The following is a 13,422-nucleotide window of genomic DNA, read 5'->3' as shown; positions in this document are numbered from 1 at the left end:
TACTCTTCTGTCAGCTTAATATAAGTATTACAGTGACCACACTTTTTTCTTCTAGTGCATGCCTTGTAGATGAGTGAGAGGTAAGAGGAAGTGCCAATAAATCAGCCCAAGTCAGTACCTCTGGGTCAGTGGTTCAGAACCTTGGCTGAATATTAAAATCACCTGGGGGGATTTTTAAACTCCCCATATCAGGGCCACATTCCCAGCCAGGCAAATTAGCATCTCTGGGGAGGAAGCCAGGAACCAAAATCAACATGTCAGGGTGTGGACCAAGGCACGTGTTCCTTAAAACATCTGGTCTTTCTCAAGCAGCTGGTGAGAACCATGATCTAACTGTACTTTTCTCACTTCACCATGTGCAGCAAGCACCTGAGATTCTTATTAAAATGCAGATTCCCATTTAGCAGGCCTGTGTGGGTGCCGAGGGTCTGCAATTCTAACAGCTGTCACGTGACGCTGTTGCTTCTGCTGCTTTCCACATTTTGGGTACAGAGACTCTGGATCAGGGGTTCTCAAAATATAATCCCTGGATCTGCAGCATCAGGGTCCACAGAAATCTTGTTGGAAATGCAAATTCTTGGGCCCCATCCCAGATCTAGTGAATCTGTAACTCTGGGGGTGGAGCCCAACAGTCTGTTCTAACCAAACCTTCAGGGGATGCTGATGTACATTAAAGTTTGAGAACCACTATTGGATTGGATAATATTTTTCAGTTTACTTGAGTGTTAGGCTTTTGAGGGGCAAGAAAGGGAGATACCACAGTTTATCCAGAGCAATGGAGAAGGCTCACTTGTGGAAATAAGAGATCAGGTTTCACAGGAACCCAGGAAAGGTTGTCCAACCAGGACACACGTGATGACCTACTGTGGCACAGCGAGGCATGCCAGGAGCGTGGTGTGGTCTGGAAGCATGGAGTGTCATTCTGCATCTGGAGTGACTGCCCAGGCAGCCCATTGCCTGGCCAGTTCACTGTGTCTTTCTCTAGTGCCTTCTCTTAGCAAGACTCTACAATGCTCACCATCTCTGCACACTGCAGGGTGGCTTAGTTGGAGTCCTAGAATGAGGCTGCTTGAATCAGACTTCTGGTTTCTTATTTGCTTAGCCTCAGTTTTCTTTTCTTGAAAAATGGTAATACTAATGGTACCTGTCTCAGACTTGTTGTGGGATTAAATGATATAATGGGTGGGATGTGTTTAGAGCATTGCCTGGGACCTGATAACTGCTGAAACTACAAGGCTGCCATTCTTGTTTTCAAACAAAAGTTTTATGAAGCTTTTAAAGAAGTTTCTGGGTTTTAAGTAAACATGTAAAATTGTTATCAATAAATAGCTAAAAAATTACTGGTCCTAGATAGAAATGCTTAGAAGTTATTTGGACAGATTTTTGTAATGTAGGCTACATTGAGGAAATGGTTTCAGTTTGGAATGACTGAAACTGACTCTGGAAAATCTCAGGAAAATATATAATGTAAACTATTAGATGGGATCTGTATTGATTTTTACTGCTTTGTATATTTTAAAATATGTGTATATAACTCTTCATTACTTGATAGAAAGTGTTGTTACACATGCATATTTCTAACACAAGTTACACACGGGAATAGTAACATGTTTTAAACGGAGTTATATAGTAGGTGTCATGGTCCAGGCAAGAGTGACCAGATTGTCTTCTCCATGAAATGGTTAAGAAGTCTGGGTGACAGAGTGAAAATGTGTCTCAAAAATTTGGGGTTTCATTCTCCATGAAAATGATCAGACTATGCTATGAAAGGAGGATGAGCCTCATGAAGTGTCAGGGATGCAGGTAGCGCAAGTTGTTAAGCAGAAGTTAAAACGCAAGTTCTTGCTGAATATATGGAGCCTTTCTGAGGAAGTTGCTGTAAGATGAGTGGATACCTTGGGAAGGAGTGAATTTTTTGTCCCCAGGAGTCAAACACAGTCTGTGTGGTCATTAGACGGGGATACTGGAAAACCAAGCAAAGTATTATTTATCCACCCACACATAATACTGTTGAGCACCTGTCACATATTAGGTTTCATGCTATGAAAAGGGGATGCTGAGGGAAGTCAGACAAGCTCTCTGTCCATACAGAGTTCACAAAATAGGAAAGGATACAGACAATAAGTCAACAATTAATTAAGGAGGCAATTGCTGATTGTGATAATTTCTCTGAAGAAAATGAATAAGATGTACAGATTGATTTATACATGTAATCAACAGATAATTTATTATCTATTATGTTAACTCATATAATTGATATTTATATGCACAATTATATAATCTATATATGTTGATTTATTTATTTATATGTGTGTGTGTGTGTGTGTGTGTGTGTGTGTGTGTGTATATATATATAGAGAGAGAGAGAGAGAGGCACTGATTGACTGTGGGGGTGATCAAAGAAGGTGACATCTGAGCCAAGCCCTGACAGGTGAGATAACAAAAGGGATCCCAGGCTCCTGAAACTGTGAGCACATCCAGTCAGCAAAGGTCTTGGTTTAGCAGAGGAAGAGAGGTGGCTCCGGAAGCATGGTGAGTGAATGGAGAATGACGCTGAGGAGGCAGGTGGTGGCTACAGCTCACACAGCTGTGGGCCCTGGGGAGAAGCTTTTGTTAAAGGAAATGAGATATGACCGAAAAGTTTTAAACGTGGGAGTGATGTAATCCAATTTGTATTTTTAAAAAACAGGTGGGTTCAAGAGGATCTTTGAATTCTTATCTAAAGCTGTGATGGTGACTCTGTCGTTAGAGGGTCTCAACGCTGTCTTATGGCACACACGTAACAGTTACACACCCTGCCTTTTGGTATGAGTTCCTTTTAGCAGTGAGAGTCTAACTAGATAAAAAGTGCCAAACTGCAAACTTAAACAGTAGCTGGGGGAAAAAATAAACAACACGCCATTCTTGTGATTTATCCTAACCAGCCCTCATCACTGCGGCATCATACCCACAGCTCTCTGCCCTCCTCTGGTCCTCTGGGTCCTCTGCACGCTATCATCTGCCCAGCCTCCACTCCCCTCCTTCTAGTGCTTCTATCTGGTCAGCAATTCTATCCCTGACAACCGACTACACTGCTTCTTCTGCCCCCAACTCATTAGTTTGTCCCATAATGGATGGCCTATCCCTTTTGTGTCACAAAGGACTCCTTTTGTCCCAGCGGCTTGGCCTGAACTCAGGACCATTTTCTCCCTTACAATTCATTTGACTGTAGTCTCCTTGAGAAAAAGGATTATATCTGGCTCGCTATTATATGGCTGTATTCACCATGGTGCTCGGCACACCCAATTGTTAAGTCTTCAAGAAACAGTGCTGGATGAGTGATTCCTCTGCCCGTAGAGGCAGCTTGTATGGACACGAGATGTCCCTGGACAATGACCTCTGTCTATGCACTCAATTCTATCCTTCTCCTGCCAGCTTCTACATTGGGAACCAGAATGGCTCTGTGCCAATTAGCTTCTCCCAAGTAATTTAACCAAAGTTGGATCTAAGCCTTCAATTTTTTTTTTTTTTAACCTTAATCAGTCAAGGCACAAGCTTGGGCACAATTAAGTTTTCCTGAATTGTGGCTGAGTTTTAATTGTGGCAACTCAGAAGAAGCAAGTTTGCAGATGTTCTGCGTCATTTCCAGGATAATAATAACAGCTCATGTTCATTGTGCATTACTGTTTGCCAGGCACCATGCTGAGTGCTTTGCAAGCATTGTCTCCTTTAATCTTCACTGCAACCCTATGTGGAAAATATGACTATGCTCATTTTACAGATAAGGAAACTGAGGCTTAGAGAGGCAAAGAAATTTGCCCAGGGTTACAAAGCTAACAAACAGATCTGAGATTTCAAGATCCTTCTGAATAAAAAGTTTGTACCTTTAACAACTATGAAAAAAAAAACATAAAATAAAATTTGTGATAACATATCAACATACTGCAAATTAGAACTAAGAAATGGATAAATTAATTGATAGTGATACTGAAAAAGTAGCTGGTATTATGGAACTCTACTGCATAATTGGATAGATTTTAATTTCTGTCATACAGCTTCTCTTTACTTCCAAAAAATCTGTTTTCATAATCCTTTACCAGTATATCAGAGCATATTTCAGATTTTTTGAATTCTAAAGTATTTTATTTTAATACAAAAAAAAAACAAAACAAGAAAACCAGGGAGGCTTAGAAAATAGTCCATATCTTAGATTTGAAAGGCCTCAAATAAAAGACAGGAAGAAAACCTAAGAGTTCTCATATATAACTGAAATATATGTGAGATCAAAGCCATTTAGATTTTAAAACCAGCATTACTTATAGAAAGTCTAGGAACCAAACCAGCTCATCTTTGAAAGTTTCTTTGAGTGACAGTTCTAAAGTGTCCAAAAGACAGATTTTCCATTTTTTAAACTTAACATCAAAGCACATATTCATATATTTATTTATTTAAAAAGAGATTGCCTGTAAAAATTCCTAATGCTCCTGATGTTATTTGAAACACATATACAAAAAAAAAAAAAAAAAAACCCCCACACACAAAAAACCATAAATGTCTGCCTACCTAGAAAACTGCAGAATTTCAACCCACAGCACTAACCTAGTATAAGGCAGAACTTCAGATGGAAGTCTTCTTGAAGAATAATACAGTTTTTCTTCAGAGAAATGGTTATCCACAGGACTCTGGACTTTTACATTTATGCTTTTTGTCATGAGTAGCTTATGAAATATTACATAATTCATTTAAAATATATCAAGAATCAGGGAAAAGCACTTCTAGCAACATTACAAATAAAATTCAACAGAATAAGTGGTGTTTTATCAGTCAATCTTAACCAAGGAAAATAATTTTCCAACACTTGGGAAAATTATGAACTCAAGATTTAAGCTTGTAGAAGAGTTTACACATCTGTATGTCATTTAATTGACCAATTTCAGTGATTTTAAAACATCTGTACTGATGCTACTGCATTTATAATTATATGTCTACATAATCCAGTGTTTTGGTTAGGAGACTCTTTTAGGGATTCCGAGAATTAGGAAAACCTAGGTATGGGTTACACTTCAAAAACGTGTAGCTTTGTAGCTACAGGTTAAGTCATTTAAACTTTCTGAGTCTTCTTTGCTTCATCTGTGCTGTAGAGAAATAATAATATTCACCTTTTTCCTTCATGGACGTGACACATCGTGCGGAGGCATGGACCTCGTAGCAGTACAACCTGGGTTCAAATCCAGGCTTTCCCCTCTGCACCAAGGCCATGCAAGGCCTTGGATATGCCCCTAAACCCTCTGAAGTCTCATTTTCCTCATCTGTAAATTTAGAATAATACTCACCTAGTAAGATATGAGGATTACAGAAAATTTATGTAAACATTTGGCACTTATTAAGCTCTCCATAAATGGTAGCTATTAATGCTTATGGACATATTTGGTAAACTACATTTTATATGTATGGTATTATTAACCTGTTTCCTTAGATATATAATTTCTTAGTGACAGATTAAACACATTTCTGCCAAATAGTAGTCTATATATATGAATACATTTTCCCTTAAGTTTTAAAATCTTGCTGTGATAGTCTTTTTGTGAAATTTGTTATGAGACCATGATATTAGCAAAACTCGAAACAATGAGATCTTTTTCTTTCTTCCTCCTTTGCTGTATTTCAGTCTATAGTCTTCAGTGAATTTTCAATCCATCCATCCATTCATTCATTTATTCATTCATGCATACATTCATTCAACAAACACCTACTGAAGGCTTACTATGTTACAGGATCTATGCTAAGGGTTATATTTCAGGAAGAATTAGCCTATATATTTTACTACAGGTGATTTCATTAAATATGATGTTATTATGATAAATTATTTCAGTAGTATAGAAAAGTTGGCATAATAGTTTATGTAAATTGTAAAGGGAATTAAGAATATATTTTGACAGTATGTTACATATTCTTCAGAAAATCATTATATGCAATCTCTTTTCACAAAGGTTATTATATAAATTAAATACATCAAAAGCGTTGGCCAGGGGCAGTGGCTCATGCCTGTAATCCCAATCTCAGAACTTTGGGAGGCCAAGGCAGGTGAATCACTTGAGCTCAGGAATTCAAGATTAGCCTGGTCAACATGATGAAACCCTGTCTCTACAAAAAATACAAAAATTAGCCAGGTCCAGTGGTGTGTGCCTGTAGACCCAGCTACTTAGGAGGCTGAGGTAGAAGAATCATTTGAACCTGGGAGGTGGAGGTGGCAGTGAGCTAAGATCATGCTATTGCACTCCAGCCTGGGTGACAGGAGTAAAATCTTGTCTCATGAAAAAAAAAAAAAAAAGTATGAGGATAAACCAAAGAAAGGAATTTAAAAATGGAAACAATTTAAAAAATAATCATAGTTGTAACTCAGTATTAAATTGTCTTTTGGAGAAGATTCTAAAGGGTTTTATATCTAGAATAACTTGAAAATGGGCCACAATTGGAGACAATTGAGAAATAATTCTTTTGTTTTTACTTTATTATCCTTAACAGTCATAAGCCATAGTCTATTTCTACCAATGGAAGCCATCAGAACTTCACAACAACTGTATGTATAAATTTCTATGATATTCTAAGTCTTTTACTTTAATAATACTATAATTATAAATACAATCATTTTTAACAGTAATTGAGTGCCTCCAATGTGCAGCAATTGCAAATTAAAAAACAAAAGTACAAGATGAGCACAGCAGGGATCAGTAAACTATTGCCGGTGGACCAAATCTTGCCCACCAGCTGTTTTTGTAAATAAAGTTTTATTGGAACACAGCCTGATCCATTTGTTTACATGTAATCTATGACATTTTCTTGATATATTATCAGAGTTGAGTAGTTGTGGTAGAGATGCTATGGCCTGCAAAGAGTAAAATATTTATGACCCAGTCCTTTATGGAAAAGATTTGCCAACCCCTCCTTTATAATAAAGGTATTAAATGATATTTATACCAATTTTGAGTATCCACATAAATTAAGAAGGAATTAAAGGACAGCCTGCCGTACATTCACCTCCTTTTAGGCTTATGCCTGATGCTCCACGGACAGACAAGAAGTAGGATAAATGCTATACTTTTGAAGACAAATTCTCTACAAGCAGTTCTCTCTGGACTATGGGAGCACGACTATTCCCCACTGAGATAACAAAAATTCCCATTGTTAAGCCACCAAACAAATGCCTACCAGAGTTGTATAATTTTCCTTCCTTTTAGGAGCTGGCAAGTTTAGCTTATGACTCATTTTTTGTTGTTGAAAATATTGTGATTCTTAATATATGAATAAGCATCACAACTAATTTAAAATAGCTATTATTGTTACAATTAAAAGAGAAGAAAACGCACATGTGTTACCTGTGTGTTGTTCTTCAATCCAGACTTGCAAATACATGAAGAGGAGTAGCCCAGCTACTCCAAATATCAGCACAGAGAGGAAGACTTGTTTGGGGTTCATGACCATTTCAAATGGCTGCATTTCTCCTCATTTCAGAATCTGAAGACCACACGATTTGTTTTCCTGTAAAACTTCAGTCTTTTCTTGTTCTCTAAGGGCCCATTCCATAAAGTAACCTAGAATTTTAAAAAGAAATCTACATTGTACATGTCTGCTAACATTAATTCTCAAATATGGTATAAATATGCAGTATCTCAACAACGCTGAAGACTTAATGTGCACACCAATGCTCTGAAGACATGACTCTAGAAGGTGTTCTTAGAATGGCGATTTTCTATTGCATACTTTTATCTTATCTAAGGAATGTATTATCCTACAGTTTATAAGTAACATCCTAACATTTAGTTAGGCAAAGTCTGGCCAGACTTCAGTCCTCCTATATTGTAAAGTGTAAAGTAAGGTTTGGGATAACTTAAAATAATTGCGAGTAGGAAGAATAACAGAATGGGTTGTTAAAGGATGGGTTTTGAAAAACATGTTTGCAGAACGTAAGGAAAAAATCACCTCCTGTGTTAAGAATATATAAAGTTCAAAAATGGAAGCTGTACTCTATCATTTTTCTCTCATATAAAGTAACAGATTTCTCCAATTTAAAGGGCACATTTAAAATCCTTCAGAGGAATAAAAAGAAAAATATTAAAAGGTCAGGGTTCAAGGACCCCTCCCACAATAACATGAAATCACTGAAATCTACCTCAGTAATAAAGAGCTATTTTATTTTTTAAAAATACTGAAAAGACTTTCTTTTAGAACAATCTCGTTTAATATAATCTTAACTTTTTATTTTAAAAAAAATCACATCCATTTTTGAGAATCTGATGAAAATGTGAGTCCTCTCTTTAGAAAAGTATAATCACATACAAAATCTTGCATAAAACGGCAAAGTGTCCATGTACCTTCACTGAAACCCACATTAAGAATCTCTGTTCCCCAGTGAGAACACATGGATGCCGGGAGAGGAACATCACACACCAGGGCCTGTCAGGGGATGGGGGCAAGGGGAGGGAGAGCATTTGGACAAATCCCCAATGCATGCAGTGCTTAAATCCTAGATGATGGGTTGATAGATGCAGCAAACCACCATGGCACAGGTATACCGATGTAACAATCTGCATGTTCTGCACATGTATCCCGGAACTTAAAGTAAAATAAAATAAAAATAAACATAGAAAAAACAAACAAACAAAAAGACTCCCTGTTCCCAATGAACTGCCACACAAGTATGCAGTAACCTGCCTGGTGAGCTCACCTGGTGAGCAGCCCGGCTAATGGGACCAAGGTCGTGGCTTTGTATCTAATGCTGGCCAGAAACCCTGGCTCTGTTCCTTGGCCACAGAACACAACCCCTATGGGTGAGCTGAATAAATGTTTCTTCAGTGTGAAGATACCATGCACATTCCTGCATCAAAAAGTTATCTCTTCTATTCCATTGCCTCAAAATCTTTGAGGAGAGTCTTTGAGGGAAAATATTGATTTTGCCTGTTTAAGAGGTGTTTTACGGGGTGCCAGTTAAAAGTTAAAAACTGCTGTGGGAAATTGCTTGTCTGGTTAAAGGATAATATTTAGGTATTCTTGGCAAAACCAATTTTCAGGGCTGGCGAGGTGGCTCATGCCTGTAATCCTAACACTTTGGAAGGCTGAGGCAGGAGGACTGCTTGACCTCAAGAGTTCAAGACCAGCCTGGGCCGGGCGCGGTGGCTCAAGCCTGTAATCCCAGCACTTTGGGAGGCCGAGGTGGGTGGATCACAAGGTCAGGAGATCGAGACCACAGTGAAACCCCGTCTCTACTAAAAATACAAAAAATTAGCCGGGCGCGGTGGCGGGCGCCTGTAGTCCCAGCTACTCAGGAGGCTGAGGCAGGAGAATGGTGTGAACCCAGGAGGCGGAGCTTGCAGTGAGCCGAGATCGCGCCACTGCACTCCAGCCTGGGCAACAGCGTGAGACTCCGTCTCAAAAAAAAAAAAAAAAAAAAAGACCAGCCTGGGCAGCATGGTGAAACCCTGTCTCTACAAAAAATAAAATAGATTTTAAAATTAGCCCAGCGTGGTGCCATGTGCCTATAGTCCCAGCTACTGGAGAGCCTCAGGTGGGAGGATCACTTGAGCCCAGGATGGTGGAGGCTGCAGTGAACCATGATCAGGCCACTGCACTTCAGCCTAGGCAACAGAGTGAGACTCTGTCTCAAATAAAAAACAAACAAACAAACAAACAAACCAAAAACCAAACTATAGCTGATATCCATGACACCACATTTAACTTTGTGGTGAGAGAATTCCTTATCTCTTAAAGGAGCTTAAAAAGTGGCCTCAGAAATCAAAACATGAGATGACTCAATGGGAGCCCTCCTGTCACCCCTGAGTTTCTATAGTCCTTGGGGCTGGCATTTCCCTTGAGCCTGAAAGGCTGTGGCTGCAGTGAGCTGTGACTGTGCCACTACACTCCACCCTGGGCAACACAGCAAGATCCTGTCTCAAAAAAAAAAAAACAAAATAAAAAACCAATTCTCACACAAATGGGCTTCAAAGACAATATAAGAAGGTCAGAACTGGAAGTGAATGTACCTAAGGAATTAGAATGATTTCTTGATTAGGAAAAAAAAAACACCAAACAGTTAAAAGTTTTTATGCAGAATGAAAAAAATGTCATGTCGTGAATACTTCTCTTCTGTTTTTTGTTTTTGTTTTTTTTGTTTTGGAGATGGAGTCTCGCTCTGTCACCCAGGCTGGAGTGCAGTGGTGCAATCTTGGCTCACCGCAACCTCCACCTCCCAGGTTCAAGCAATTTTCCTGCCTCAGCCTCCCGAGTAGCTGGGACTACAGCTGCGAGCCATGCCCAGCTAACTTTTGTATTTTCAGTAGAGACTCAGTTTCACCATGTTGGCCAGGCTGGTCTTGAACTCCTGACCTCAGGCAATCCACCCGCCTCAGCCTCCCAAAGTGCTGGGATTACAGGCGTGAGCCACTGCCCCTGGTCTGAATACTTATTTTCTTTATATTTTAGCTCTGACCTGGAAGGGGCCAGGGTAAGAGCTATTTGTCAGCGCTACCTAAGATGCTTTCTCAAATCCAATTCTCTGAGTTCTCTGAGGAAGGGGCAACTGTTTAACACTTCACTAGTGCTTTTGAGGATTTTAGGCATTTCCTTGATTCAAATAGTAAAGAAAGTTTTTAAGTAAGTAGAAGAGTAGAGAGTATTATCATACTGCTTATTTGATGGGTGATACTTTGCTCTTATATTGAATCTAAACTAAAATATTATGGGTTTCCAAACATATGTAACAAAGAACAGTTCCTAAGGGAGATTTGCAATTTGAGGTGTTCCAAATTGAATCCCTCAAGGGAAGCTATGAAATGAAGCCAGCTTTCTCTTCTCTTGATGCTGCCATTAAACAATGAACAGACATAATTCCTGGGTACATAAGAAGATTCAGATAGGAGGAAACCAGTTAAACAAAATCTAGTACTAACAAAGAAATAGTTGTTTACAAGAAGAAAGAGACTTTTACAATCTGTCTACATAATTAAAACTTATCTCAGAAGAGAAAAGGCTAGAAGAAAACTCGTAAATCAAAGCAGAGCCATGAACCTGTGGGAATGGTGGGTGTAAGAGACAAAAGGAGTACTCCTTGGGGGTTTGCAGAAGAAAATTATTACCTATGACGCTAAAAAAAGATTAAGAATTTGCCCTTCCTTTCTTCAGGAGATGTTGCTATCCTCTGACATATCCTCCTGGGTGAGAAAGCAGTAGAAAACCCATAATTGTTATTATGGCAGATGTGAGTAGGATTGAGTGATTAAAGCCACAAGGCGTAAAGACAATCTGGTGTAAAATGGAGAGATATGTTTGATTTTCTCCCATCTCAGTCCATTAACCCAACGTTGGCATTAGGAAATGGCTCTCATTAAACAAAGGTGAGGTGGTAGGAGCGGCAGGATTGCTTCAAGCAAACCTGAAGGTCAGCTGTGATGGGAAAACACACCTATTTGGAAATCATATATCTATCTCCAAGCCTGCGGAAAAAGTGCGGACTACTGGAGATTGAAATTACTTGGAATAATGCTGCTTTATGTAAGAGCATTATACATTTCCACAGCCAAAGGCTTCCTGTATTTTGTACAGCTCCTTCTTCTCCCTTCCCATAAACACAGTATCTTGAGCCTAAAAGGTACTTAACAACTTGTTGCATTGAATGGAATTTGGAGCTCCAATAACAAAATACAGGTAATTGATACTTTTTATAGGTGTATTTGTAAATCCTTAGTCCTAACCTCCAAATGAAGAAATACGAAGAAATACTAAAAGATAGGGTCTATGTTTCTTTGTTTAAAATATTTTCATTTACATATCTTTTTGTTTATCTCTAACAATTATGAAAAGAAATATAATCATTTCATTCTGTCATCTCTATTCCAAAAGTTTAAAAATTGTTTTTTTAAATAATTGTGGCTACAAACGGAAGTAATTTGGGACTTAAGTATAGCAATAAATTACTTGCTGAAGGCAATTCACATAAAGGAATTCATGAGTTTCCCAGTTTAGCAGACATTTATGATTTTAGGGAAGGAGTGGTGGGTTTGAGGGAAGATCGGTTTGGACCAAATGATGCAGGCAATTTAGCAGAAAAGAAACCAGGAGTCAGGGGCTTGTTGTTCCAGATGAGTGTTCGTAGCCCACTCCTTCTCCCACTTCCATAGCAGCTGCACCATCCTCTATCTCCTTCCCACTCTCGGAGTAAACAGAGACCAGCAGGGATGAACTCCCTCCGTTTACTACCATCCCTTACAAGTTTACCTTCATCGGTCCACACCCACACATCTTTGCCTCTGTCTCTGAAAAGCAAGAGTCCTCACTTTTGCCACTATCTTTTCCAGGTTCCGGTGAAACGCAACTCCATCAACACCTCCCCAGTCCGATCTTATCCTCAACCTCTTTCCCCAGTGACTCCTTCCTCTGTAAACTCCTCCAGCGATCACCTATGTAGGTGTGTATTTACCTGGACACTGTTCCGTTCTATTGATTCAATACTATACTATTTCTTTTTTTTTTTTTTCCAACTTATTTTAAGTTCAGGGGTATAAATCCAGGTTTGTTAAATAAGCAAATTCAGGTAACAGGAGTTTGTCATACAGATTATTTTGTCACCCAGGTATTAAGCCTAGTACTCATTAGTTATTTTTCCTGACCCTCTTTATCCTCCCAAACTCCAGCCTCCAATAGGCTCCAGTGTCTGCTGGTCCCCTCTGTGTCCACATGTTCTCATCACTGAGCACCTACTTATAACTGAGAACATGCGGTATTTGGTTTTCTGTTCCTGGGTTAGTTTGCTAAGGATAATGGCCTCTAGCTCCATCCACGTTTCCACAAAGGATATGATCTCATTATTTTTTATGGTTGCATAGTATTCCATGGTATAGACGTACCACATTTTCTTTATCCAGTGTATCACTGATGGGCATTTAGGTCAATTCCATGTCTTTGCTATTGTGAATAGTGTTGCAATGAACAAACATGTGCTTGTCTTTATGATAGAATGATTTATATTACTGGGTATATATCCAGTAATGGGATTGCTGAAGTTGTCTTTACAAACTATTTTCAGCTTTTTTTTGTTTGTTTTTTACATTGTATTTTTCTGAAACTCTTACTGAATGTTGACACCTTTCAATATACCTCACAAGGTTTTCAACTGCTCTGCCATTTATTTTCAAATGTTCCTTTTTTCTTAAGCAGTAATCTGAGTAAATTCTTCTGAGCCATTTTGCAACTTAGCAATTTCTCTGTCTTTATCTATATCTTAGTGTTTATTTTGCCTGTTGTATTTTTCCTAATGCCATATTTTTTATTTCTAATATTCTATTCCTACTTATTTCATATTCACTTGTTCAAGTTTCATTTTTCTTTGCTTTTCAAGTTATATACCCTTTAATTGAAAATTATCCTTTATCTCTTTGCATATTTAAAATATAT

General features: G+C 38.5%; 1 protein-coding gene and 1 long non-coding RNA gene across 7 annotated transcripts in view; one reads left to right on the top strand and one right to left on the bottom strand.

Moving 5' to 3' along the window:
* LOC105465403 (uncharacterized) overlaps positions 1 to 13,422 on the top strand; it is a 210,121-nt gene that overhangs the window by 62,751 nt on the left and 133,948 nt on the right. For all 3 annotated transcript variants that reach the window (XR_011617005.1, XR_977526.3, XR_977525.3), the window contains exons 3-4: positions 6,505 to 6,559; positions 12,327 to 12,436. This is a non-coding gene — a long non-coding RNA (uncharacterized lncRNA). The remainder of the gene's footprint in view (positions 1 to 6,504; positions 6,560 to 12,326; positions 12,437 to 13,422) is intronic.
* The window catches only part of LOC105465439 (carbohydrate sulfotransferase 9), a 326,845-nt gene that overhangs the window by 253,545 nt on the left and 59,878 nt on the right, over positions 1 to 13,422 (bottom strand). For 2 of the 4 annotated variants that reach the window (XM_071085509.1, XM_071085508.1), the window contains exon 2: positions 7,347 to 7,571. In XM_071085509.1, coding sequence (XP_070941610.1) covers positions 7,347 to 7,476 — 130 coding nt within the window. In that variant the 5' untranslated portion in view covers positions 7,477 to 7,571. The remainder of the gene's footprint in view (positions 1 to 7,346; positions 7,572 to 13,422) is intronic. The other 2 variants (XM_071085510.1, XM_071085511.1) reach the window with 1 other exon arrangement.

The sequence above is a fragment of the Macaca nemestrina genome, chromosome 19 (assembly GCF_043159975.1).
Source record: "Macaca nemestrina isolate mMacNem1 chromosome 19, mMacNem.hap1, whole genome shotgun sequence".
Lineage (NCBI taxonomy): Eukaryota > Metazoa > Chordata > Mammalia > Primates > Cercopithecidae > Macaca > Macaca nemestrina.
The sequence above is the reverse complement of the archived record's forward strand: the minus strand, read 5'-3'. Positions and strand labels throughout refer to the sequence as shown.